The sequence below is a fragment of the Pseudophryne corroboree genome, chromosome 3 (genome assembly GCF_028390025.1).
Source record: "Pseudophryne corroboree isolate aPseCor3 chromosome 3, aPseCor3.hap2, whole genome shotgun sequence".
In the NCBI taxonomy this organism is placed as follows: domain Eukaryota; kingdom Metazoa; phylum Chordata; class Amphibia; order Anura; family Myobatrachidae; genus Pseudophryne; species Pseudophryne corroboree.
Genome location: NC_086446.1, coordinates 90,316,287 through 90,344,105, shown reverse-complemented (window position 1 = coordinate 90,344,105; position 27,819 = coordinate 90,316,287). Strand labels below are relative to the sequence as shown.

General features: G+C 49.6%; 1 protein-coding gene across 4 annotated transcripts in view; it reads left to right on the top strand.

The window, feature by feature from the left end:
- Positions 1 to 26,475, top strand: part of LOC135054829 (zinc finger protein 260-like) — an 85,383-nt gene extending 58,908 nt beyond the window's left edge. For all 4 annotated transcript variants that reach the window (XM_063958213.1, XM_063958211.1, XM_063958210.1 and 1 more), the window contains exons 10-11: positions 5,574 to 5,694; positions 25,005 to 26,475. In XM_063958213.1, the coding sequence (XP_063814283.1) occupies positions 5,574 to 5,694; positions 25,005 to 25,798 (915 nt within the window). In that variant the 3' untranslated portion in view covers positions 25,799 to 26,475. The remainder of the gene's footprint in view (positions 1 to 5,573; positions 5,695 to 25,004) is intronic.
- Positions 26,476 to 27,819: the final 1,344 nt, after the last annotated feature.

Here is a 27,819-nt window from a genome sequence, read left to right as displayed (position 1 = left end):
CATTCTCTCCACAGTGTTCATTCCAGGTGTGGAGAACTGGGAAGCAGATTACCTCAGTCGCCAGGACATGCATCCGGGGGAGTGGTGCCTTCATCCACGGATTTTCAACATGATTGTGAGAAGATGGGGCCTACCTCAGGTGGACCTAATGGCGTCTCGACAAAACCATCAGCTGCCCAGATATGTGTCAAGAACTCGAGATCCAGCAGCAGAAGGAGTGGACGCATTGACACTTCCGTGGTGTTACAGAAAAGTTTACATATTTCCACCATTCCCACTCATACCCAGGGTTCTGAAAAGAGTAAAGCGGGAACGAGTGTGGGTTATTCTAATCGCTCCAGATTGGCCCCGCAGGAGTTGGTACACCGACCTGCGAGGGTTACTGGCGGAGGATCCTTGGAGGTTACCTCAGAGAGAGGACCTGCTATCTCAGGGACCGTTCCTGCACCCCGACCTAAACAGGCTGCGTTTGACGGCGTGGCTATTGAAACCCGGATCTTAAGAAACAGAGGGATCCCACGAACGGCCATTCCTACAATGATTGCCACTAGGAAGCCGGTCACAGCCAGGCACTACTACAGGATTTGGAGACGGTACATGGCTTGGTGTCAGGAACGGGGATGGAATTCATCAAATTTCCATTTATCGCGACTTCTATTGTTCCTTCAGGCCGGTCTAGAGGGAGGACTCAGACTGGGCTCTTTGAAGGTTCAGATTTCGGCTCTCTCCATCCTTTTCCAACAGCGGTTAGCATCCTTGCCAGAGATTCAAACCTTTTTACAAGGGGTTCTGAGGATTCAACCCCCTTTTCGTCCTCCCACGGCACCATGGGAGTTAGGTTTGGTGTTAGAATATTTGAAGTCACCGACTTTTGAGCCATTGACAAGTACAGACCTGAAATATATTTCTTGGAAGGTCACGTTATTACTTGCCTTGGCTTCGGCTAGGCGGGTTTCCGAGTTGGGAGCCTTATCCTGTAAGAGCCCTTTCTTAGTTTTTCATGAGGATAGGGCGGAACTCCGTACAAGAGCAGACTTCCTTCCGAAGGTGGTGTCGGGGTTTCATGTAAACCAACCAATAGTGGTTCCATCTTTCCAGGGTCTCACAGATGAGGACGTGTCATTGGATGTTGTCCGAGCTTTACGGGTATACGTACAGGTTACGTCATCTTTCAGAAATTCGGACCATTTGTTTGTTCTTTATGATGGGCCAAAGAAGGGTTGGCCGGCCTCTAAGCAGACTTTGTCCAGATGGATTAGACTTGCCATTCGGCAGGCTTATATTTCCTGTGGCAAAGAGGTGCCGGTTCAGACGGGTGCTCATACTACCCGATCAGTGGGTGCCTCGTGGGCGGCTGCCAGGGGTGCTTCCACTACTCAACTTTGCAGAGCGGCAACGTGGTCTTCAGCCCACACGTTCTTGAAATTTTACAAGTTTGATACTTTTGCGTCCGGAGAATCTAAGTTCGGACGTTTAGTTTTGCAGGCCACCGACAGCACTCCCTCCCTGGGGGAAAACTTTGGGACGTCCCCTACTGTATAGGACTCCAGTGTCCCCTAGTGGATGAAAGAGAAAAGAGGATTTTGGTACTTACCGATAAATCCATTTCTCTGAATCCTCTAGGGGACACTGGACGCCCGCCTCGGTGCTGTCGACCTGCTGTGTTCAAAGTTCTTGTTGTAAACAGTTTGTGCAAACAGCGTTAGTTATTCGGTTAAGAGTTCTTGGCCGCTGTTTGATATGTTGTACGGTTCGGTTCCTCGCCATGGACTATAGTGTCATGTCCTATTCTCTCAGTCAAATTTTTCAAACTGAGGGATGAGGGATGTGAAGGGGGAGGAGCCGGCTGTGCAGACAATGCTAATTTAAGATTGTGCCACACCTCCGGTTCAAGGCTTCACACCCCTACTGTATAGGACTCCAGTGTCCCCTAGAGGATTCAGAGAAATGGATTTATCGGTAAGTACCAAAATCCTCTTTTTAAATGTTGACAGTCTATGTAATGATATACACTGCTCAAAAAATAAAGGGAACACTTAAACAACACAATGTAACTCCAAGTCAATCACACTTCTGTGAAATCAAACTGTCCACTTAGGAAGCAACACTGATTGACAATCAATTTCACATGCTGTTGTGCAAATGGAATAGACAACAGGTGGAAATTATAGGCAATTAGCAAGACACCCCCAATAAAGGAGTTGTTCTGCAGGTGGTGACCACAGACCACTTCTCAGCTCCTATGCTTTCTGGCTGATGTTTTGGTCACTTTTGAAAGCTGGCGGTGCTGTCACTCTAGTGGTAGCATGAGACGTAGTCTACACCCACACAAGTGACTCAGGTAGTGCAGCTCATCCAGGATGGCACATCAATGCGAGCTGTGGCAAGAAGGTTTGCTGTGTCTGTCAGCGTAGTGTCCAGAGCATGGAGGCGCTACCAGGAGACAGTCCAGTACATCAGGAGACGTGAAGGAGGCCGTAGGAGGGCAACAACCCAGCAACAGGAACGCTACCTCCGCAAGGAGGAACAGGAGGAGCACTGCCAGAGCCCTGCAAAATGACCTCCAGCTAGCCACAAATGTGCATGTGTCTACTCAAACGATCAGAAACAGACTCCATGAGGGCCTGACGTCCACAGGTGGGGGTTGTGCTTACAGCCCAACACCGTGCAGGACGTTTGGTATTTGCCAGATAACACCAATATTGGCAAATTCGCCACTGGCGCCATGTGCTCTTCACAGATGAAAGCAGGTTCTCACTGAGCACATGTGACAGACGTGACAGAGTCTGGAGACGCCAAGGAGAACGTTCTGCTGCCTGCAACATCCTCCAGCATGACCGGTTTGGCAGTGGGTCAGTAATGGTGTGGGGTGGCATCGCACAGCCCTTCATGTGCTCGCCAGAGGTAGCCTGACTGCCATTAGGTACCGAGATGAGATCCTCAGACCCCTTGTGAGACCATATGCTGGTGCGGTTGGCCCTGGGTTCCTCCTAATGCAAGACAATGCTAGACCTCATGTGGCTGGAGTGTGTCAGCAGTTCCTGCAAGACGAAGGCATTGATGCTATGGACTGGCCCGCCAGTTCCCCAGACCTGAATCCAATTGAGCACATCTGGGACATCATGTCTCGCTCCATCCACCAACGCCACGTTGCACCACAGACTGTCCAGGAGTTGGCGGATGCTTTAGTCCAGGTCTGGAAGGAGATCCCTCAGGAGACCATCCACCACCTCATCAGGAGCATGCCCAGGCGTTGTAGGGAGGTCATACAGGCACGTGGAGGCCACACACACTACTGAGCCTCATTTTGACTTGTTTTAAGGACATTACATCAAAGTTGGATCAGCCTGTAGAGTGTTTTTCCACTTTTTAATTTTGAGTGTGACTCCAAATCCAGACCTCCACGGGTTAATAAATTTTGATTTCCATTGATAATTTTTGTGTGATTTTGTTGTCAGCACATTCAACTATGTAAAGAACAAAGTATTTAATAAGAATATTTCATTCATTTAGATCTAGGATGCGTTATTTTAGTGTTCCCTATATTTTTTTTGAGCAGTGTAGTAGTATAATTAGTCTAAGTAAAAAGTTCTAAAAATGTATCTTTAACTATTAATATCTGTTTCTTCTAACCTAACACCTTCATCCCATCACCTCTTCAATTAACAAGCATATAATTCATAAATAATATTGCTCTCTTAATAACATTAAGCTATGTTGTGACTTAAATATATTTATAAAAGAATATTGCCCCCATTAGAGAATTATTGCCCCCATAAGAGAACAAAGCGATCATATCACCAAGATTAAATGACAATAACCGGTAACAGCTGTTACATATAAATAGATACATCACACACATTTTTTTTTTAATGTAAACAATGGTCTGCTTTTATTGGGTGTCATAGTAGCGGCTGAATGGAAACCGCAGGCCGGAGATGTTGTTCTGATGATGTCACCAGTGTCCTGAGCCATTGTGTTTCCGGGGTTTGGTCTTTTCTCAGGACCCTCCTTATGTGTCCACGGTGTGGACTTACCTCCTCAGAATCCTCCTTTTTGCAGAGGACACCACTCGCCTCAGCCATCTCAGTGCAGCTCTGGCCCTGACTTCTTCTGAACGACCCATTTTGTACCACAAATGTTTGCAAATGGAGATTGCATGGCTAGGTTCTTGATTTTATACACATGTGGCAATGGGCTCGATTGAAACACCTGAATTCAGTAATTAACAGGTGTGGCCAAATACTTTTGTCCATACAGGAGATAATTGGACAGAGGGGGTACTCATTAGAAACAATTGGTGTATTGTGACATCAGATCCAGTGTGTTATAGGCCCTACACACTGTGTGATATTAGTGAAAGATATGAACGATCACGTTCATTAATGAACGAGATACCGTTCATATCTTTGAGTGTGGAAACACCAGCGATGAACGATGCGCGGCCCCGCACTCCTTCATCGCTGGTTCCCCCGTCGGCTGTGCATGCAGGCCAATATGGACGATGTCGTCCATATTTGCCTGCACTTCTGTGGAAACTTCACTCCCCCCGCCGAAGGGTCGCCCGTCGGCCATTTCTGCCGTCGGGCAGCACGGCGGCGGATCGTTAAATGTGTAGGGCCCTTAAGACGGAGCTCTCTAAACCACCTATGATGGCTTCCCGACGTCGTCTAAATCTTAAACAATTACTCATGCGTCCAAAAAGGTGTAATAAGTCCTGGCTGTATACGACAAATCCAGGCTGTTTTAAATGCACGGGCTGCGTGACGTGTAGCTCGCTAATACCAGGCCCTTCCTTTCCACACTCACAGAGTGGACTAGCTATTAAATCAGATATAAATGACACTGCCTGACGGACCATGTAGTTTGTCTCTTATCTGGTCCCTGTGGCTTGGCTTATGTCGACACGATGACTTGTACGTTTAGGGAAAGGATGGCTAACCATCAAAGCTCGATTAGACAGGGCCTACAGAAGGGTTCTGGAACCAGTTCCGACATTTTTACCTTAAATTAGGGACTTTCCAAATCTTTGCACCAGCTCAAGGCTACTTGAAAAATAATTGACATTAAGTCCTAAGGAGAATGAACACATTTTAACTGATGCGGCTAATTGAAACAATAATTTTTACACATGAAAATGGGTTATCACAGCTAATTGAATTCCCCCCGCTAAATATGCTTGGTATGGTACTCCCCTCTTCCCAATTCCCCTCCTCCTCTTCCCCTCCCTTGTTTTTGTCTTCCGTTTATAACTTTTTCTGCACACTGTTTAGCCCGTGCTCTGTCCTCAGCTGTAGCCTCTTGTACTGATTTCTGTACATGTATACAAGCTCTTATTTGTGTTGCTGTTATGCTGTTCCTGAACTTTTGTCTGCTGTTTATTATAGGTTTGTTTAAACAGGATCAGTATGAGATCCCGCTGCCTGGGATGCCGAAACGTCAGGATCCTGACATCGGCATTCCCAGCGGTAGAATGCTAGCTGACCGTGTAACCAATAAACATATATTGCAAAAAAAAAGGAAAAAAGTTCAATCAGTCAAGATAACTAGATGCCTTTGTATGCGCCATTTAGGCAGAGTCTTCTAAATGCGGGACAGATGACGCTATGACTCAGACGGAAGGACTGCAGGTGATCTATGTGAACGCTGACCAGCATATAAAGGAGGAGGAGATCCCTGTAGAGATAGACACAGGTGAGTACACAAAGCAGGCTATGTCGGCTGTGGTCCGGGGTTACTAGAATACATGACAGTATTTCCCCACATGAGACTGCAGAGTAAGACGAGTGCCACATTCCTACTAGTTCCAGCTGTGGCCTATGCAGAGTGGTCCGCACACAGAGATACGTCTGTGTTCAGACCAAGGATAGGGTTGATGCAGGTGCACTGATAATGAAGGCTGCTATAAAGCCAAGCGTACGGAGCTCAGCAAACGCAGATGTGCTTACAGGCGACTATATGCATTTGGTCCGTGCACACGATGCTATTGTAATTGCAGCAGACGAGTTATTATTATTTCTCTGACGTCCTAGTGGATGCTTTGAACTCCGTAAGGACCATGGGGGATAGCGGCTCCGCAGGAGACTGGGCACAAAAGTAAAGCTTTAGGACTACCTGGTGTGCACTGGCTCCTCCCCCTATGACCCTCCTCCAAGCCTCAGTTAGATTTTTGTGCCCGGCCGAGAAGGGTGCATTCTAGGAGGCTCTCCTGAGTTTCTTAGTAAAAGTTTAGTTTTAGGTTTTTTATTTTCAGTGAGACCTGCTGGCAACAGGCTCACTGCATCGAGGGACTAAGGGGAGAAGAAGCGAGCCTGCCTGCTTGCAGCCAGCTTGGGCTTCTTGGCTACTGGACACCATTATCTCCAGAGGGACCGAACACAGGCCCAGCCTCGGAGTCCGGTCCCAGAGCCGCGCCGCCGGCCCCCTTACAGAGCCAGAAGCAAGAAGAGGTCCGGAAAATCGGCGGCAGAAGACATCAGTCTTCACCAAGGTAGCGCACAGCACTGCAGCTGTGCGCCATTGCTCCTCAGGCACACTTCACACTCCGGTCACTGAGGGTGCAGGGCGCTGGGGGGGGGCGCCCTGAGCAGCAATAGAAACACCTTGGCTGGCGAAAATACATCACATATAACCCCCAGGGCTATATAGATGTATTTTAACCCCTGCCAGAATACAGCAAAAAGCGGGAGAAAAGTCCGCCGAGAAGGGGGCGGAGCCTATCTCCTCAGCACACTGGCGCCATTTTCCCTCACAGCTTCGCTGGAAGGACGTCTCCCTGACTCTCCCCTGCAGTCCTGCACTACAGAAAAGGGTAAAACAAGAGAGGGGGGCACTTATTAGGCGCAGTATAAATAAAACAGCAGCTATAAGGGGAAAAACACTTCTATAAGGTTATCCCTGTATATATATATATATATATATAGCGCTCTGGTGTGTGCTGGCATACTCTCCCTCTGTCTCCCCAAAGGGCTAGTGGGGTCCTGTCCTCTATCAGAGCATTCCCTGTGTGTATGCTGTGTGTCGGTACGATTGTGTCGACATGTATGAGGAGGAAAATGGTGTGGAGGCGGAGCAATTGCCTGTAATGGAGATGTCACCCCCTAGGGAGTCGACACCTGAGTGGCTGAGCTTATGGAAGGAATTACGTGACAGTGTCAGCTCTTTACAAAAGACGGTTGATGACATGAGACAGCCGGCTACTCAGCTCGTGCCTGTCTAGGCGTCTCAAAAGCCGTCAGGGGCTCTAAAACGCCCGTTACCTCAGATGGCAGATACAGACGCCGACACGGATACTGACTCCAGTGTCGACGATGAAGAGACGAATGTGACTTCCAATAGGGCCACACGTTACATGATTGATGCTATGAAAAATGTTTTACATATTTCTGATAATACAAGTACCACTAAAAAGGGTATTATGTTTGGTGAGAAAAAACTGCCTGTAGTTTTTCCTGCATCTGAGGAATTAAATGAAGTGTGTGATGAAGCGTGGGTTTCCCCCGATAAAAAACTGATAATTCCTAAAAGGTTATTAGCATCATACCCCTTCCCGCCAGAGGATAGGGCACGTTGGGAAACACCCCCTAAGGTGGATAAAGCGCTCACACGTTTGTCAAAACAGGTGGCACTACCGTCTCCTGATAGGGCCGCCCTTAAGGAACCTGCTGACAGAAAGCAGGAGAATATCCTAAAATGTATATACACTCACACGGGTGTTATACTGCGACCAGCAATCGCCTCAGCCTGGATGTGCAGTGCTGGGGTGGCTTGGTCGGATTCCCTGACTGACAATATTGATACCCTGGATAGGGACAGTATATTACTGACTATAGAGCATTTGAAAGATGCATTTCTATATATGCGGGATGCACAGAGGGATATTTGCCGACTGGCATCAAGAGTAAGTGCGCTGTCCATTTCTGCCAGAAGAGGGTTATGGACGAGGCAGTGGTCAGGTGATGCTGATTCCAAAAGGCATATGGAAGTATTGCCTTACAAAGGGGAGGCGTTATTTGGGGTAGGTCTATCAGACCTGGTGGCCACGGCAACTGCTGGGAAATCCACATTTTTACCCCAGGTAGCCTCTCAACATAAGAAGACGCCGTATTATCAGGCGCAGTCCTTTCGGCCCCATAAGGGCAAGCGGGCAAAAGGCTCCTCATTTCTGCCCCATGTCAGAGGGAGAGGAAAAAGGCTGCAGCAAACAGCCAGTTCCCAGGAACAGAAGCCCTCTCCCGTTTCTGCCAAGTCCTCAGCATGACGCTGGGGCTTTACAAGCGGACTCAGGCACTCCCCTAAAGTCTGCTTTACCGACGTCTCCCTCCGACAGGGAGGCGGTATTGGAAGCCATTCACAAGCTGTATTCCCAGCAGGTGATAATCAAGATACCCATCCTGCAACAGGGACAGGGGTATTATTCCACGCTGTTTGTGGTACCGAAGCCGGACGGCTCGGTGAGACCTATTTTAAATCTGAAATCCTTGAACACTTACATACACAGGTTCAAATTCAAGATGGAGTCACTCAGAGCGGTGATTGCGAACTTGGAAGAAGGGGATTATATGGTGTCTTTGGACATCAAGGAGGCTTACCTCCATGTCCCAATTTACCCTTCTCACCAAGGATACCTCAGGTTTGTGGTACAGAACTGTCACTTTCAGTTTCAGACGCTGCCGTTTGGTTTGTCCACGGCACCCCGGGTCTTTACCAAGGTAATGGCCGAAATGATGATACTCCTTCGAAGGAAGGGAGTTTTAGTTATCCCGTACTTGGACGATCTCCTGATAAGGGCAAGATCCAGGGAACAATTGGTAGTCGGGGTAGCACTATCTCAAGTAGTGTTGCGGCAGCACGGTTGGATTCTCAATATTCCAAAATCGCAGCTGATCCCGACGACACGTCTTCTATTCCTAGGGATGATCCTGGACACAGTCCAGAAAAAGGTGTTTCTCCCGGAGGAGAAAGCCAGGGAGTTATCCGAACTAGTCAGAAACCTCCTAAAACCAGGCCAAGTGTCAGTGCATCAATGCACAAGGGTCCTGGGAAAAATGGTGGCTTCCTACGAAGCAATCCCTTTCGGCAGATTCCACGCAAGAACTTTCCAGTGGGACCTGCTGGACAAATGGTCCGGATCGCATCTTCAGATGCATCAGCGGATAACCCTGTCACCAAAGACAAGGGTGTCTCTCCTGTGGTGGTTGCAGAGTGCTCATCTTCTAGAGGGCCGCAGATTCGGCATTCAGGACTGGGTCCTGGTGACCACGGATGCCAGCCTGCGAGGCTGGGGAGCAGTCACACAGGGAAGAAATTTCATGGGCTTGTGGTCAAGCCTGGAGACATCACTTCACATAAATATCCTGGAGCTGAGGGCCATTTACAATGCCCTAAGCCAAGCAAGACGTCTGCTTCAAGGTCAGCCGGTGCTGATCCAGTCGGACAACATCACGGCAGTCGCCCACGTGAACAGACAGGGCGGCACAAGAAGCAGGAGGGCAATGGCAGAAGCTGCAAGGATTCTTCGCTGGGCGGAAAATCATGTGATAGCACTGTCAGCAGTGTTCATTCCGGGAGTGGACAACTGGGAAGCAGACTTCCTCAGCAGGCACGACCTCCACCCGGGAGAGTGGGGACTTCACCCAGAAGTCTTCCACATGATTGTAAACCGTTGAAAAAAACCAAAGGTGGACATGATGGCGTCCCGCCTCAACAAAAAATTGGACAGGTATTGCGCCAGGTCAAGGGACCCTCAGGCAATAGCTGTGGACGCTCTGGTAACACCATGGGTGTACCAGTCAGTGTATGTGTTTCCCTCCTCTGCCTCTCATACCCAAGGTACTGAGAATTATAAGACGGAGAGGAGTAAGAACTATACTCGTGGCTCCGGATTGGCCAAGAAGGACTTGGTACGCGGAACTTCAAGAGATGCTCACAGAGGACCCGTGGCCTCTACCTCTAAGAAGGGACCTGCTCCAGCAAGGACCCTGTCTGTTCCAAGACTTACCGCGGCTGCGTTTGACGGCATGGCGTTTGAACGCCGGATCCTGAAGGAAAAAGGCATTCCGGAAGAAGTCATTCCTACCCTGATCAAAGCCAGGAAGGATGTGACCGCAAAGCATTATCACCGCATTTGGCGGAAATATGTTGCGTGGTGCGAGGCCAGGAAGGCCCCAACGGAGGAATTTCAACTGGGTCGATTCCTGCATTTCCTGCAAACAGGAGTGTCTATGGGCCTAAAATTAGGATCCATTAAGGTTCAGATTTCGGCCCTGTCGATTTTCTTCCAGAAAGAACTGGCTTCAGTTCCTGAAGTTTCAGACGTTGTCAAGGGGGTGCTGCATATACAGCCTCCTTTTGTGCCTCCAGTGGCACCTTGGGATCTCAATGTAGTTTTGGGGTTCCTAAAATCACATTGGTTTGAACCGCTTAAATCTGTGGATTTGAAATATCTCACATGGAAAGTGGTCATGCTGTTGGCCCTGGCTTCGGCCAGGCGCGTGTCAGAATTGGCGGCTTTATCTTATAAAAGCCCTTACCTGTTTTTTCATACGGACAGGGCAGAATTGAGGACTCGTCCACAATTTCTCCCTAAGGTGGTTTCAGCGTTTCACCTGAACCAGCCTATTGTGGTACCTGCGGCTACTAGGGACTTGGAGGACTCCAAGTTGCTGGACGTTGTCAGGGCCCTGAAAATATATGTTTCCAGGACGGCTGGAGTCAGAAAATCTGACTCCCTGTTTATCCTGTATGCACCCAACAAGCTGGGTGCTCCTGCTTCTAAGCAGACTATTGCTCGTTGGATTTGTAATACAATTCAGCTTGCACATTCTGTGGCAGGCCTGCCACAGCCAAAATCTGTAAAAGCACATTCCACAAGGAAGGGGGCTCATCTTGGGCGGCTGCCCGAGGGGTCTCGGCTTTACAACTTTGCCGAGCAGCTACTTGGTCAGGGGCAAACACGTTTGCTAAATTCTACAAATTTGATACTCTGGCTGAGGAGGACCTGGAGTTCTCTCATTCGGTGCTGCAGAGTCATCCGCACTCTCCCGCCCGTTTGGGAGCTTTGGTATAATCCCCATGGTCCTTACGGAGTTCCCAGCATCCACTAGGACGTCAGAGAAAATAAGAATTTACTTACCGATAATTCTATTTCTCGTAGTCCGTAGTGGATGCTGGGCGCCCATCCCAAGTGCGGATTGTCTGCAATACTTGTACATAGTTATTGTTAACTAAATCGGGTTATTGCTGTTGTGAGCCATCTTTCCAGAGGCTCCTCTGTTATCATGCTGTTAACTGGGTTCAGATCACAAGTTGTACGGTGTGATTGGTGTGGCTGGTATGAGTCTTACCCGGGATTCAAAATCCTTCCTTATTGTGTACGCTCGTCCGGGCACAGTATCCTAACTGAGGCTTGGAGGAGGGTCATAGGGGGAGGAGCCAGTGCACACCAGGTAGTCCTAAAGCTTTACTTTTGTGCCCTGTCTCCTGCGGAGCCGCTATTCCCTATGGTCCTTACTGAGTTCCCAGCATCCACTACGGACTACGAGAAATAGAATTATCGGTAAGTAAATTCTTATTTTCTCTTACATCCTAGAGGATGCTGGGGTCCATATTAGTACCATGGGGTATAGACTGGTCCACCAGGAGCCATTGGCACTTTAAGAGTTTAATAGTGTGGGCTGGCTCCTCCCTCTATGCCCCTCCTACCAGACTCCGTTTAGAAAATGTGCCTGGAGGAGCCGGTCACAGCTAGTGGAGCTCTACAGAGTAAAGAGTAATTTTTTCTTTCAGTTTTTTTATTTTACAGGGAGGCTGTTGGCAACAGCTTCCCTGCAGCGTGGGACTTGGGGGGGGGGGGGGGGTGCAGTGTCCGCCCCGCGGGGTGTTGAGCCACTGCTCCCGCTGACTGGACGGTGGCTCCAGAGGGGTCTGATCGTGCCCTGCCGCAGGGGAACGCACGCCCCTGCAGCAGGCCGCCACCCCCTCAGAAGCTGAAGTGTGGCGAGTCAGTCACTGTCTCCCCTTGCAAGCGGGGGGACAGTGTGAAGAGGGCGGCTACGGGTCAGGAGCGCGGTTGTTCCCGCGCTCCTGGAAGGCTCAGCGGTACCTTGGTGCGGCGCTTGGGAGGGAGCGCCCTGAGCCAGCTCCGGACCCTGCACTGGTTTTCTTCAGCCTGTCGGGGTCTGCGGACCCAGGTCAGCATATTCCTCCGGCCAGTATAATCATCTTGTGAGCGGGAAGACAGCACCATTGAAGGGGGCAGAGCTTCTCTTCAGAGCGGACCCAGCAACGTTCAGCGCCATTTTTCCTGCCTGCAGCCACGGTTCACTGGATCCAGGTCCCTCCAGAGCTTTCTCCAGCAGTCTGTACGGTAGAAGGGAGGGGGGGGGGGCTGCTTAAAGGCTGTGTCACCTATTAAGGGACACAGTCAGCGCTGGGAAGGGACTCCCTTTGCCTGAAAAGCGCTGTGTGTGGGTTGGCTCCAATCTCTGTCTCTCTCTGCCATTCTTGGGGGGGAAACTCTGTCCTCAAAATACCCTGTGTGTTTGTGGGGTGTTTGTGTGTGTGTGTGCAACATGTCTAGGGACACTGTTTCATATGCTGCGGAGGATTTGTCTTCCCAGGAAGACTCCACTCCATGTAATCAGGATTGCATTGTTTTAGCCCAGATCCCAGCTAGAGAGTCAGAATGGTTAGTCTCTCTGAGGGGGATTATTTCTCAGATATCTGATAGGGTGGCTAGGACTGAGCATGCCACTCAGGTCCTCCAGTCCTCTATGGTGGTATGGTCTGATCCTGCCTCCTCGGGGTCCCCTGCGGTACTTTCTAATAAGCGTGCGCTTGCAATTATGTAGGATGACACGGACACCGACTCTGACACTGCAGACGGTGATGGGGATGTGTTGTGAGGGACGGCATCGCTTGCCAGGGGGGTGCAGTTGATGATTGAGGCTGTTAGGGATGTTTTACACATTTCAGACACGGCTCCGGAACAGGTGGAGGAGGCCTTCTTCACAGATAATAAAAAGCCCCCCCTCACTTTCCCGGCATCCAAGGAATTGAATGCTATCTTTGAAAAGGCATGGGAAACTCCGGAAAAGAAATTCCAGATTCCCAAGAGAGTCTTGGTGGCTTTTCCCTTCCCAGAGGAAGATAGGAAGAGGTGGGAGTCCCCGCCGATAGTCGACACTAGGGAGGCCAATCCCGGGATCGGGATCGGCGGGATCCCGGGATTTGGGCCCAAAAATGCCGGGCAATCCCAGGATTCGAGGGATTACAGTGCGCATGTGCGGGAGGGTTGGAACTGGCGCAGGAGGGCGGGTGGGTGTAAGTAATAACACTTACTATCAGGCGGCCGCGGCAGCCATGGACACGCTGAATGCAGCGGCAATTCAAATGAAGCGCCGACCGCCAGCCAATCAGAGCTGGCGGACCGGCAGCCAATCAGGGAAGCTGCCGCAGCAGCGGCAGCCAATCACCCGCCTGTCAGTGTCTGTACACACCTATGCCTACCCCCTCCCTACCTCCCGCACCGCTACCTACCTCCTCCCTACCGCCCGCACTGCTACCTACACCCTCTCTCCAGCGCTGCTCCCTACATCTTTCACTGGTCCCTACTGCAATCCCGGGAATCCCGGGATTGACCATTTTTCAATCCCGAATTCCGGGATTGAAAAAACGGCCCGGGATTGGCCTCCTTAGTCGACACCTCTGTATCCAGGCTGTCCAAACGGGTAGTTTTACCGGTCCCGGGATCTACCGCGTTAAAGGACCCGGCAGATCGCAAGGTGGATGCTACGCTGAAATCCATTTACACGGCTTCGGGGCTATATTGCGGCCTACTATAGCCTGTGCTTGGATTACTAAAGCTATTGCCAGGTGGTCGATCACTCTGTAGGAGGAATCGTCTACGCTGGACAAAGGTGACGTTGATTTGTTTTTGCTAAATATTCAGGATTCTGCAGGCTTCCTGGTGGATTCCATGAAGGACCTGGGTTCCATGGCTGCGGGGATCTCCTCCATGTCAGTCTCGGCTCGAAGAGGTCTCTGGCTGCGCAACTGGTCTGCGGTCGCGGAATCCAGGAAGTGTGTGGAGGGCCTTCCGTACAAAGGTCAGGCTCTATTTGGGGAGGTGCTAGATGCGTGGATTGCCCCGGCTACCGCGGGTAAGTCTCCTTTTCTCCCCTCAGCTACACCGGCTTCGAAAAAGCCCTTTTCATCTAACACGTCACAGAATCAGGCCTTCGAACACCTTCTTCAGAGGTGGTCGTGCCAAAGAAAAGAAACTCGCTCCTGCAGGTTCTCAGACCCAGAAGCCCACTTCTGATACCCCTAAGTCCTACCGCATGACGGTGGACAGCTAGGCCTGGAGGAAGGTCAGGTGGGGGCGAGACTCTGGCAGTTCAGCCACGTCTGGGTATCGTCGGGTCTGGACCCCTGGGTTCTGGATAGTGTCCAGGGGGTACAGACTGGAGTTTCAAGAGCCTCCGCCTCACCGTTTCTTCAAGTCAGGCCTACCAGCGCCACTGGCGGACAGGACAATTCTTCTGGAAGCCATCAGGAAATTGGTGGTGTCGGAGGTCATTGTTCATGTCCCTCTTCAGCAACGGAACAAGGGTTATTATTCGAACCTTTTTGTAGTACCGAAACCGGATGGTTCGGTACGGCCTATTCTAAATTTAAAGTCTTTGAACCCTTATCTCAAGGAGTTCAAATTCAAGATGGAATCTCTGAGAGCTGTCATTTTAGGGCTGTCGGAGGGGGAGTTTCCTGGTGTCCCTAGACATCAAGGATGCTTACCTCCACATTCCCATTTGGGCGCCGCATCAAGCTTATCTCAGGTTTGCGCTGATGGACGATCACTATCAGTTCCAGGCGCTCCCGTTTGGCCTCTCAACAGCACCAAGTATCTTCACCAAGGTGATGGCGGAGATGATGGTTCTCAGCAAACGGGGTGAACATAATTCCATATCTGGACGATCTCCTGATCAAGGCGTCATCCAGGGAGAGGTTGTTGCGGTCCATCGCACTCACGACACAGCTGCTCAGGAAGCACGGTTGGATCCTGAACCTTCAGAAGTCTCATCTGGAGCCGACAAGGCGACTGTCTTTCCTGGGAATGATCCTCGATACGCAAGTGCACAGGGTATTTCTCCCGGCAGAGAAAGCGGTGATTCAAACAATGCTCCGGGATGTCCTACGGCCTACCCGGGTATCGGTTCATCAATGCATACGCCTTCTGGGGAAGATGGTTGCCGCCTACGAGGCTCTACAGTACGGCAGGTTTCATGCTCGACCTTTTCAACTGGATCTCTTGGACCAGTGGTCGGGCTCTCACCTACACATGCACAAGAGGATACGCCTGTCTCCAAAAGCCAGGATTTCACTCCTCTGGTGGCTGCAACTTCCACACCTTCTGGAAGGGCGAAGGTTCGGAAATTCAAGACTGGATCCTTCTGAACACAGATGCAAGTCTAAGAGGTTGGGCAGTGGTCGCTCTGGGGGAAACCTTTCAAGGACGATGGTCGGATCAAGAGTCACTTCTCCCAATAAACATCCTGGAACTCAGGGCCGTTTACAACGCCCTTCTGCAAGCAGCACACCTTCTACAGGATCGGGCTGTTCAGGTGCAGTCGGACAATGTGACCACAGTGGCCTACATAAACCGACAAGGCGGAATGAAGAGCAGAGCTGCCATGGCAGTGGTGTCAAAAATCCTCATCTGTGCAGAAAGGCACGCTGTGGCGATGTCGGCGATCATTATTCCGGGCGTAGACAACTGGGAAACAGACTCCCTCAGCAGACACGATCTCCATCCAGGGGAGTGGGGCCTCCATCCGGAGGTGTTCGAGGAGGTAACCGGTTGGTGGGGGGTTCCTCACATAGACATGATGGCCTCCCGCCTCAACAAGAAGCTACGGAGGTACTGTTCCAGGTGAAGAGACCCAGTGGCGGTGGACGCACTGGTAACACCTTGGGTGTTCAAGTCAGTGTATGTGTTCCCTCCACTTCCTCTGATACCAAAGGTTCTTCAACTCGTGAGAAGAACAAAGGTTCTGGCATTCCTCATTGCTCCGGACTGGCCAAGGAGGGCTTGGTACGCGGATCTGCTGGATCTTCTGCTGGAAGATCCACGACCTTTGCCTCTTCGGGAGGTTCTGCTTCTGCAGGGGCCGTTCGCTTATCAAGACTTACCGCGGCTTCGTTTGACGGCATGGCGGTTGAATGCCAGATCTTAGCTCGGAAGGGTATCCCGAGTGAGGTCATTCCTACCCTGATACAGCCCAGGAAGGGGGTAACGTCTAAGCATTACCATCGCATTTGGAAGAAATATGTCTCTTGGTGTGAGGCCAAGAAGTTCCTGGCGGTGGAGTTTCAACTCGGACGTTTTCTCCTTTTCCTGCAAGCAGGTGTGGATATGGGACTGAGACTGGGCTCCATCAAGGTCCAGATCTCTGCTTTGTCCATCTTCTTCCAAAAACAATTGGCTGTTCTTCCTGAGGTTCAGACCTTTTTGAAGGGGGTTCTGCACATCCAGCCTCCCTTTGTGGCGCCTACGGCTCCATGGGATCTTGATGTGGTGCTGCAGTTCCTACAATCTGCTTGGTTTGAGCCTCTACAGGAGGCTGATCTCAAGTTTCTCACGTGGAAGGCGGTCACCTTGTTGGCCTTGGCTTCTGCACGGAGCGTGTCGGAATTGGGGACTTTATCTTGTAAAAGCCCTTATCTGATCTTCCATGAGGACAGGGCGGAACTTAGGACTCGTCCGCAGTTCCTTCCTAAGGTTGTGTCGGCTTTCCACATCAACCAACCTATTGTGGTGCCAATGGCTACTGACTCCTCAATTACTTTAAAGGCCTTGGATGTAGTGAGGACTTTGAAGATTTACGTGAAGAGGACGGCTCGTCACATGAAGAGTGACTCCCTGTTTGTCCTCTATGATCCAAAGAAACTTGGATGTCCTGCTTCTAAGCAGTCGATTTCACGCTGGATCAGTTTCACTATCCAGCATGCTTATTCCACGCCAGGATTGCCGTTTCCGAAATCCGTAAAGGCCCACTCTACTCGTAAAGTGGGTTCTTCCTGGGCGGCTGCCCGGGGTGTCTCGGCGATACAACTCTGTGGAGCAGCTACTTGGTCTGGGTCGAACACGTTTGCCAAGTTTTACAAGTTTGATACTTTGGCCTCTGATGACCTCCAGTTTGGTCAAGCAGTGTTGCAGGAGCCTCCGCACTCTCCCTCCTGTACTGGGAGCTTTGGTACATCCCCATGGTACTAATATGGACCCCAGCATCCTCTAGGACGTAAGAGAAAATAGGATTTTAATTACCTGAAACGGTAAATCCTTTTCTCGTAGTCCGTAGAGGATGCTGGGCGCCCGCCCAGCTCTTTGTTTTCCTGTATTGGTTATGGTTCAGTGTTACCTGGTTCCTAGGTAAGTTCTGCGTTATTTATTGTTTCAGCTGTTGCTGAGTTGTTCCGACATGTTGGCCGGATTTTCATGTTTGTGTGAGCTGGTATGAATCTCGCCACTATCTGTGTAATTCTTTCTCTCGAAGTATGTCGTCTCCTCGGACACAGTTCTAGACTGAGTCTGGTAGGAGGGGCATAGAGGGAGGAGCCAGCCCACACTATTAAACTCTTAAAGTGCCAATGGCTCCTGGTGGACCCGTCTATACCCAATGGTACTAATATGGACCCCAGCATCCTCTACGGACTACGAGAAAAGGATTTACTGTTTCAGGTAATTTAAAATCCTATTTATCCTTTATTTATATGGCGCAGCCCTACACCCCCGGTTCTGCAGTGCTCTGCCATGAATACCGTGAGAGGGTATTGGTGGATTTTAGCCTTGCAGCAGGTAGCTGAATTGGAGTATGTGGGTGAGGCTGGTAGCTCTGCACGGTAGACCTGGAGCGTCACATCCTGCAAGACACACCATTTGTATAATGACGTGAGCATAGCACACCTTTTAAATGGCCCGGCCCCCACCAGCGTCCTTGGCAGTGCAGGAAAAGCTGCCTCATCACAGTCATGTGATCAGTGGCTATCGCAATGCATAGTCCCCAAATATTGTACAGTACAGGTCATGTGACCCCCCCTAGACAAAGTAGAGAAACCAATCATTCGAGTGGGAGTGTTAGATATATTTTCTCTTACGTCCTAGAGAATACTGAGGTCCACATTAGTACCATGGGGTATAGACTGGTCCACTAGGAGCCATGGGCACTTTAAGAAATTGATCGTGTGGGCTGGCTCCTCCCTCTATGCCCCTTCTACCAGACTCTGTTTAGAAAATGTGCAAGTAGGAACCGGTCACAGCTAGGGGGAGCTCCTGAAGAGTTTTCTGCATTTATTTCCTATTTGTTTTCAGGCAGGTCTGGCTGGCACCAGGCTGCCTGCTTCGTGGGACTTGGGGAGAACGGCCCAACTTCCCTATGGTTAATGTTCCCCACTGACAGGACACTGAGCTCCTGAGGGTCCTGTTCGCAAGCTCCACCACGGCGAGCGTACAGACCTGCAGTATGCCGCCACCCCCAACAGAGCCAGAAGACTGAAGAGTTTTGAGTAAGTAGCTGGCGTCCCAGTTAGCAGGTCGCCGGCGGTAATGGTGGCACAAGGGTAGGAGCGCAGCACTGCATACACGCTGCGCTCCAGGCTTCAGGCACACTGTGAAACCGCTGTGAGGGGCAAGCTGAAGCCACTTCTATTACCCACACTGGCACTACACTACAGGGGTTTTAACCCACTGTAGACTACATTATTCACCTCAGCCAGTATAACAAAAAACGGGAAGACAGCGCGCCATTAAGGGGGTGGGGCTTCAGTATGAGCGGATCCAGCAGCTCACTAGCACCAAATTTTCCTATGCAGCTTGACTCAGTCAGACTGGCAGGGAAGCGCAGCTCCTCCACAAGGACTCCAGAGCACCTCAGCGGTACCACGGGGTCATAGCAAAGGGGGGGGGGGGGAGCAATATATTGGTGTACTAAACCCTACTAAGGGTACGTAGTTTGCGACCAGGCTAAACTTGCACTTTAGCTATAGGGGCGATGTGTGGCTTGCTCCATTTTACTCTGTGTCTCCCTAGAAGGGCTCTGTGTGGGTTAACTGTGTTTTAACCTATTCCTATGTGTATGTGTGTGTTCTCTCACATTTAATGTCAGAGGAGTGTGTATCATGCACAGCAGAGTGTTTTTCTCAATCTGAGGGATCACTGCCGTGTACTCAGGATAGTACATATTCTCAGGCTAGTGGATCTGAACCAGTATGGTTAGATTCATTAAAAGGGTTGATTTCAAATATTTCCAATAAATTATCCCAAAATGAGAAAGAGACGCAGTACTTAAGGCAATCTGTTGCTGACCTGATGAATAGAGATTCCGTGGTCATTCCAGCGTCTCAGACCCCTGCAATTTGTACACAGAAGCGTACTCTGGCCCAAATCCTGCAGGCTGATATTGATGATGATGATGTATCAGACCCAGAGGAGGGTGAGGTGGACTCGGGAGGGGGGATGCTGCTCTGTCACAAGGAATACAGGCACTGATAGAAGCTATTAGAGACGTCCTGCACATCCCTGATAAGGTGTCAGAGGATGAGGAGGAATCTTATTTTAATGTGAAAAAGAAATCCTCAGCTACTTTCCCGGCATCTAAGGAATTAAATTCCCTGTTTGAAGCAACTTGGGTGAATCCTGACAAGAAGTTTCAGGTCCCAAAACGGTTACTCACATCCTTCCCGTTCACTCAGGATGATAGGAAAAAATGGGAAAACCCACCGATAGTTGACGCATCGATTTCCAGGCTGTCTTGTAAAATAGTTTTACCTGTTCCTGGGGCAGCTTCTTTGAAGGATGCTGCAGACCGCAAGATTGAGACCACTCTCAAATCTCTGTACACAGCTGCGGGGGTGACCTAGAGACCCACTATAGCTTGTGCATGGATCTCTAGGGCCATTGTTAAATGGTCAGGTAATCTAATTGACGGGTTAGATTCCTTATCCAGGGGGGAGATCATTTTACTCCTACAGCATATACAGGATTCTGCTAACTTTATGGTGGAGGCCATAAAGGAAATTGGTTTACTCAATGCACGCACCACTGCCATGGCAGTGTCAGCACGCAGGGGCTTATGGCTACGCCAGTGGACTGCGGACGCGGATTCCAGGAAAGGCGTGGAAAGTCTACCTTTCACAGGTGAAGCCCTTTTTGGAGATGAACTGGATACGTGGATATCCAAGGCTACATACCTTCCTTCCGCAGCTCCACCGGCTAGAAAATCCTACACAGCTCCAACTCTGCAGTCCTTTCGGATAGCGAAGTTTAAAAACAAAACCAAAGGTTCTTCTACGGCCTTCAAAGGCAATAGAGGTAAACCCAGAAAACCAGCAACTGCAGGTTCACAGGAACAGAACCTGATTCTGCTTCCTCTAAGCCTTCAGCATGACGGTGGACCACACTGCCTGGAAGACAGGCAGATGGGAGCCCGTTTGCGATTCTTCAGTCACATATGGGCAACGTCATGCCAGCATCCCTGGGTCAAAGATCTTATAGCCCAGGGCTACAGACTGGAGTTTCAGGAACTCCCACCTCACAGATTCTTTAAATCAGGCTTACTAGCTTCTCAAGAAGCAAGTATGACCTTACAGGAAGCAATTCAAAAACTGGTACAAACTCAGGTCATTGTTCCAGTTCCACGTCATTGTTCCAGTTCCACTTCAGCTGCAAAACCAGGGTTATTATTCCAACCTGTTTGTAGTTCCGCAACCGGTTGGTTCGGTAAGACCCATTTTAAATCTCAAGTCGTTGAACCAGTACTTACGGGTGTTCAAGTTCAAGATGGAGTCTCTGAGAGCGGTGATCTCCAGTCTGGAGGAGGGGGAATTCTTAGTGTCTCTGAATATCAAGGATGCGTACCTTCATATTCCGATTTGGCCGCCTCATCAGGCTTATCTAAGGTTTGCCTTACAGGACTGTCACTACCAGTTCCAGGCCCTGCCATTTGGCCTCTCTATGGCACTGAGGGCGTGCATCAAGGTAATGGCAGAAATGATGTTTCTCCTCCGCAAACAGGGATTAAACATAATACCGTACCTGGATGATCTGCTGATAAAAGCACCATTCAGGGTGAGGTTGTTAGTCAACATTGCCCTCTCAATCTGACTACTCAAGGATCACAGATGGATTCTGAACCTACCGGAATCTCATCTGGAGCCAACGCGGAGGCTTCCGTTCCTGGGGATGATACTGGATATGGAGGCACAGAAAGTGTTCCTTTTGTTGGAAAAGGCATTGGTGGTCCGGTCGATGGTGCGGGATGTTCTAGGACAAACCCTGATATCGGTGCATCGATGCATTCGCCTTCTGGGAAAGATGGTAGCCGCTTACGAGGCGCTGCAGTACGGAAGGTTTCATGCAAGGCCCTTCCAGCTGGATCTGTTGGACAAATGGTCTGGATCGCATCTTCACGTGCACCAGAGGATCCGTCTGTCGACAAAAGCCAGGATTTCTCTTCTGTAGTGGCTTCAGACTTCTCACCTGACCGAAGGACGGAGGTTCGGGATTAAAAATTGGATTCTGCTAACCACAGACGCAAGCCTCAGAGGTTGGGGAGCAGTCACCCAGGGAGAACAGTTCCAAGAAAATGGTCAAGTCAGGAAGCCATTCTTCCGATCAACATTCTGGAACTAAGGGCCATATACAACACCCTTCTACAGGCATTGCATCTTCTTCAAGATCGAGCCATTCAGGTTCAGTCGGACAATGTGACGGCGATAACATACATAAACCGACAAGACGTAACGAAGAGCAGAGCAGCAATGTCGGGGGTAACAAGGATTCTCCTCTGGGCAGAAAGACATGCTGTGGCGTTGTCCACGATCTTCATTCCGGGAGTAGACAACTGGGAAGCACACTTCCTCAGCAAACACGACCTATACCCAGGAGAGTGGGGCCTTCACCCGGAGGTGTTCGGGTACTAGACACGTCGGTGGGGAATTCCACAGATCGACATGATGGCTTCTCGTCTCAACAAGAACCTCAAGTGGTATTGTTCCAGGTTGAGGGACTCGCAAGCAGTGGCGGTGGACGCTCTGGTGACTCCATGGGTCTACCAGCTGGTGTACGTGTTTCCACCACTCCCATTGATCCCAAAGATTCTCAAAAGAATAAAAAGGGAAAAGGTTCAAGCAATTCTCATTGCTCCGGACTGGCCAAGAAGAGCCTGGTATGCAGATCTACTGGAGTTGCTCCTAGAGGATCAGTGGCCTCTGCCTCTTCGCGAGGACCTTCTCCAGCAGGGGCTGTTCATCTATCAAGACTTACCACGGTTACGTTTGACGGCATGGAGGTTGAGCGTCAAATTCTAGCCCGGAAAGGGATCCCGGATAAGGTTATTCCAACCCTGATCCAAGCCAGAAAGGGGATAACGTCTAAACATTACCACCGTATTTGGAAAAAATACGTCTCTTGGTGTGAGAACAGGAAATTTCCTGCAGTGGAATTTCAATTGGAATGTTTTCTCCTTTTTCTGCAGTTAGGTGTGGATGTGGGCCTACATTTGGTGTCCATAAAAGTCCAGATTTCGGCCTTATCCATTTTCTTCCAGAAACAATTGGCTTCTCTCCCTGAGGTTCAGACATTTTTGAAGGGGGTTCTGCACATCCAACCGCCCTTTGTGCCTCCTACGGCAACTTGGGATCTCAACGTGGTGTTGCAGTTCCTGCAATCGGATTGGTTTGAGCCTTTACAGGACGTTGACGTCTAGTTTCTTACGTGGAAGGCCGTCACGCTGTTGGCCATGGCTTCTGCGAGGCGTGTGTCGGAGCTGGGGGCGTTGTCTCGCAAAAGCCCCTATCTTATTTTTCATGAAGATAGAACTGTACTCAGAACTCGTCAGCAATTTCTTTCTAAAGTGGTGTCTGCGTTTCATATCAATCAACCTATTGTGGTTTCGGTGGTTACCGACACCTCTGCTACTTCAAAGTCCTTGGATGTTGTGAGGGCTTTGAAGATCTATGTGAAGCGGACAGCTCGCCACAGAAAATATGACTCGCTGTTTGTTCTATATGATCCCAGTAAAATTGGGTGTCCTGCGTCAGCAGTCCATTGCACACTGGATCAGGCTTACTATCCAGCATGCTTATTCCACGGCAGGTTTGCCGGTTCCAAAATCTGTACAGGCCCACTGTACTAGGTCGGTGGGTTCTTCCTGGGCGGCTGCCCAGGGTGTCTCGGCTTTACAGCTCTGTCAAGCAGCTACTTGGTCAGGTTCGAACACGTTTGTTAAGTTCTACAAATTCGATACTTTGGCCTCTGAGGACCTTCAGTTTGGTCAATCAGTTCTGCAGGAACCTCAGCACTCTCCCATCCAGTTTGGGAGCTTTGGTACATCCCCATGGTACTAATGTGGACCGCAGTATCCTCTAGGACGTAAGAGAAAATAGGATTTTAATTACCTACCGGTAAATCCTTTTCTCGTAGTCCGTAAAGGATACTGGGCACCCGCCCAGTGCTTTGTTTATTCCTGCACTGCTACATGGGTAAGTATTGTTGGTTCAGCGGTTGCTGTTCCTGGTTTAAAGTTTGGTTAGCATGGCTTTCCTCTAGTGTTTGTGTGCTGGTTCAGAATCTCACCACTATCCTTTTATATCCTTCTCTCAAAGTATGTCTGTCTTCTCGGGCACAGTTTCTTAGACTGAATCTGGTAGGAGGTGCATAGAGGGAGGAGCCAGCCCACACTATCAATTTCTTAAAGTGCCCATGGCTCCTACTGGACCCGTCTATACCCCATGGTACTAATGTGGACCCCAGTATCCTCTACGGACTATGAAAAAAGGATTTACTGGTAGGTAATTAAAATCCTATTTTTACAAATTAGGACAGACCTGGCCAACCTGTGCTAAGCTGATCGGTCGGAGGGTATGCTGAGACTTGTAGTTTAGCAACAGCTGGAAAACCACAGGTTGGCCAGGCCTGCTATAGTACTTCTAAGACATACACCATGGATGTTAGAATGAACAAAATGCTTTAGTAACAAATTATCTAAAAAGAGGAACAAACACATGAATCAAATGCATATAGTAAATAAAACATTAAAAAAAATCGTAATAGAATGAGAGAGAAAATATGGCATGAGGTAAAAAAACAGACTGATGCTAGAAAATATCCATAAAGCCAGTGGTTAAGTTGTATATCCAAAGATACACCATGCAATAATTCAGGAAGTCTTAGGGATAGTCTTATCAAACTTAAAGAGGACAAGAATTTTTTTTTGGGTGTGGGTGGAGTGGCAAGACTGCACACCCTAATTCTAAACATAAGAGGCGCTACCATGCCGTGCAATTTAACATGTAGTAAAATTGGGGTTCTTAGCATAATTTTGGCCAAGCACTTAGCTGCTACCTATAAATGTAACACCTTTTAACATTTAAACTGCTATTTTTCACTTAATGTATGGGATCTGTCTGAGGTCACCTGGCTGCGGTAGGTGGGCCCATAATTTTTGGCCCAAAATTTTGCTAAATACCTAAAATGTATGTTAAATTGCAGAGTTTATTATAATTGTTCGGATTACCAATGTTCTAAAGGTGCATACAGACGGAGAGATTTTAACTATGAGAGATTTTGACTGAGCGTTTTCCCTTGAACTGGCAGTAGGAGATTTCGACTAACTTTACCAGCGATTTTGGCTAACCCATTTAAGCAAGGGGATGCTTTTTCTTTTCCAGCGACCTAGCCAAAATTGACTTGCCTCCAACAGTCTATTTTTAGCAACGATAGCGACCTGGCGGGGACGCGCATCTCTATCGCTGGCTGTGTACGCACAGAGCGATATACACTAACTTTCTGAGCGATTTTGACTATATAGTCAACATCGCTCAGCTATATCGCTCCATGTGTATGGACCTTTAGTGTTTAGAATGTGCACCTGCATTTTCTCTTTTTCTGTGTGGCTCATACAGGAGAATCAGGACTGCCGGCTTATATCTCCCTGTTCTTTCTCCAGGTTACCAAGAACAGAATAATTTTCACCAAGGTGCCATACTCCCGGCAACAGCATCCACAGCCCGAAGCTGCGAGATAGACGAATACGGGCAGCTGGTGACCCCCGGGAAGCAGTTCATCTGCACTGAGTGCGGGAAAGGCTTCAGCCTCTACTCCTATCTCACAAAGCACCAGCGCTCCCACTCGGGGGAGAAGCCGTATACCTGCACCATATGCAACAAGTGTTTCGCCTACAAGCCAAGTCTCGTTACTCACCAGAGGGTCCATACTGGGGAAAAGCCCTTTTCCTGCTCCCAGTGCGGGAAACTGTTTGTCAGTAAATTCAATCTGAAAGCGCACGAGAAGGTCCACACGGGGGAGAAGCCGGTGCAATGTCCGGCCTGCGGGAGGTGCTTCAGCAACAACCCGGCTCTCGTCAAGCATCTGAGAATTCACACAGGCGAAAAACCGTTCTCCTGTACCGACTGCGGGAAAGTCTTTTCTAGTAGGTCCTGCCTTAACGCACATGTGGTGCTGCACACGGGAGAGCGACCGTATATGTGCGCTGAGTGCGGGAAATCCTTCGCCAACCAATCCAATCTAATTTCACACAGGATAATCCACACCGGAGAGAAGCCCTACGTCTGCCCGGAGTGCGGCAAGGGTTTCGCCAACCAGTCCAATCTCGCCAAACACAAATTAACGCACACAGAGTATAAGCCCTTCGTCTGCATTGAGTGCGGCAATGTTTTCTCCAGGAAGGACGGCCTGGCAAAGCATTATGAAAGAATTCATAAAAAGAAACTAGAATTTTGAAACTCATTGTACTTAACATGACTTGCTGCAGAATGAGACCAGAGAGATTCTGATCTATGGGAAACACATCGGGGGTCAGTTCAAGTACCAATGATTCCCTTTGTGGTGCGAATAAGGCTGGGTATACACTATAGGATATATTGTCCGATGTATTGCTCCGAAGTGGATGAGCCGTATCGTCTAGAGTGTGTGGCCAACCGATATATTGGTCGTGCATCGGCTGGGGTACACGTCGTTCTAATGTGTTCCCAGCCTTTGCGTGGCTATATGCTGCACTTACGGTACCTCTGGACTTGCAGATTTCATGGGGCTGTGTACGTAAATCGCTGGGTCCAGGGCGAGATTGGGCAACGATTTGCGGTGCTGTTGGGCGGTGTTTCCACGCCGATACATGACCAACTCGCCCTCTTCGTGGCCAATTGAATCCACCCCATTTTCTATTCATGTGGGAAATAATATGACACTGGTGTTAGTTTGTGGCATTTTAGATTTTGTACATCAACAAAAGGCTAAGATCATACTACAGTAGATATTGGCAAGGACGTCCCCCATATTGAAGGCTATAACAGCATGATTGTCACCATAAAGTGTGGTTCAGTAAAGCATTGTTTCTCTGACGTCCTAGTGGATGCTGGGACTCCGTCAGGACCATGGGGGATAGCGGCTCCGCAGGAGACAGGGCACAAAAGTAAAAGCTTTAGGATCAGGTGGTGTGCACTGGCTCCTCCCCCTATGACCCTCCTCCAAGCCTCAGTTAGGTTTTTGTGCCCGTCCGAGCAGGGTGCAATCTAGGTGGCTCTCATAAAGAGCTGCTTAGAGTAAAAGTTTTGATAGGTTTCTTATTTTCAGTGAGTCCTGCTGGCAACAGGCTCACTGCAACGAGGGACCTAGGGGAGAAGAAGTGAACTCACCTGCGTGCAGGATGGATTTGCTTCTTAGGCTACTGGACACTAGCTCCAGAGGGACGATCACAGGTACAGCCTGGATGGGTCACCGGAGCCGCGCCGCCGACCCCCTTGCAGATGCCGAAGTAAGAAGAGGTCCAGAAACCGGCGGCTGAAGGCTTTTCAGTCTTCATGAGGTAGCGCACAGCACTGCAGCTGTGCGCCATTGCTCTCAGCACACTTCACACCATCGGTCACTAAGGGTGCAGGGCGCTGGGGGGGGCGCCCTGGGCAGCAATGTTAATACCTTTTCTGGCTAAAAAGAATACATCACATATAGTCCCTGAGGCTATATGGATGTATTTCACCCCTGCCAGGTCTCAGAAAAACCGGGAGAAGAGCCTGCCGGAATAGGGGGCGGGGCCTATCTCCTCAGCACACAGCGCCATTTTCCCTCACAGAACTGCTGGTGGGAAGGCTCCCAGGCTCTCCCCTGCACTGCACTACAGAAACAGGGTTAAAACAGAGAGGGGGGGCACTTATTTGGCGATATGATTATATATTAAGATGCTATAAGGGAAAACACTTATATAAAGGTTGTCCCTGTATAATTATAGCGTTTTGGTGTGTGCTGGCAAACTCTCCCTCTGTCTCCCCAAAGGGCTAGTGGGGTCCTGTCCTCTATCAGAGCATTCCCTGTGTGTGTGCTGTGTGTCGGTACGTGTGTGTCGACATGTATGAGGACGATGTTGGTGAGGAGGCGGAGCAATTGCCTGTAATGGTGATGTCACTCTCTAGGGAGTCGACACCGGAACGGATGGCTTATTTAAGGAATTACGTGATAATGTCAACACGCTTCAAGGTCGGTTGACGACATGAGACGGCCGGCAAACAAATTAGTACCTGTCCAGGCGTCTCAAACACCGTCAGGGGCTTTAAAACGCCCATTTACCTCAGTCGGTCGACATAGACACAGACACGGACACTGACTCCAGTGTCGACGGTGAAGAAACAAACGTATTTACATTACATGTTAAGGGCAATGAAGGAGGTGTTACATATTTCTGATACTACAAGTACCACAAAAAAGGGTATTATGTGGGTGTGAAAAAACTACATGTAGTTTTTCCTGAATCA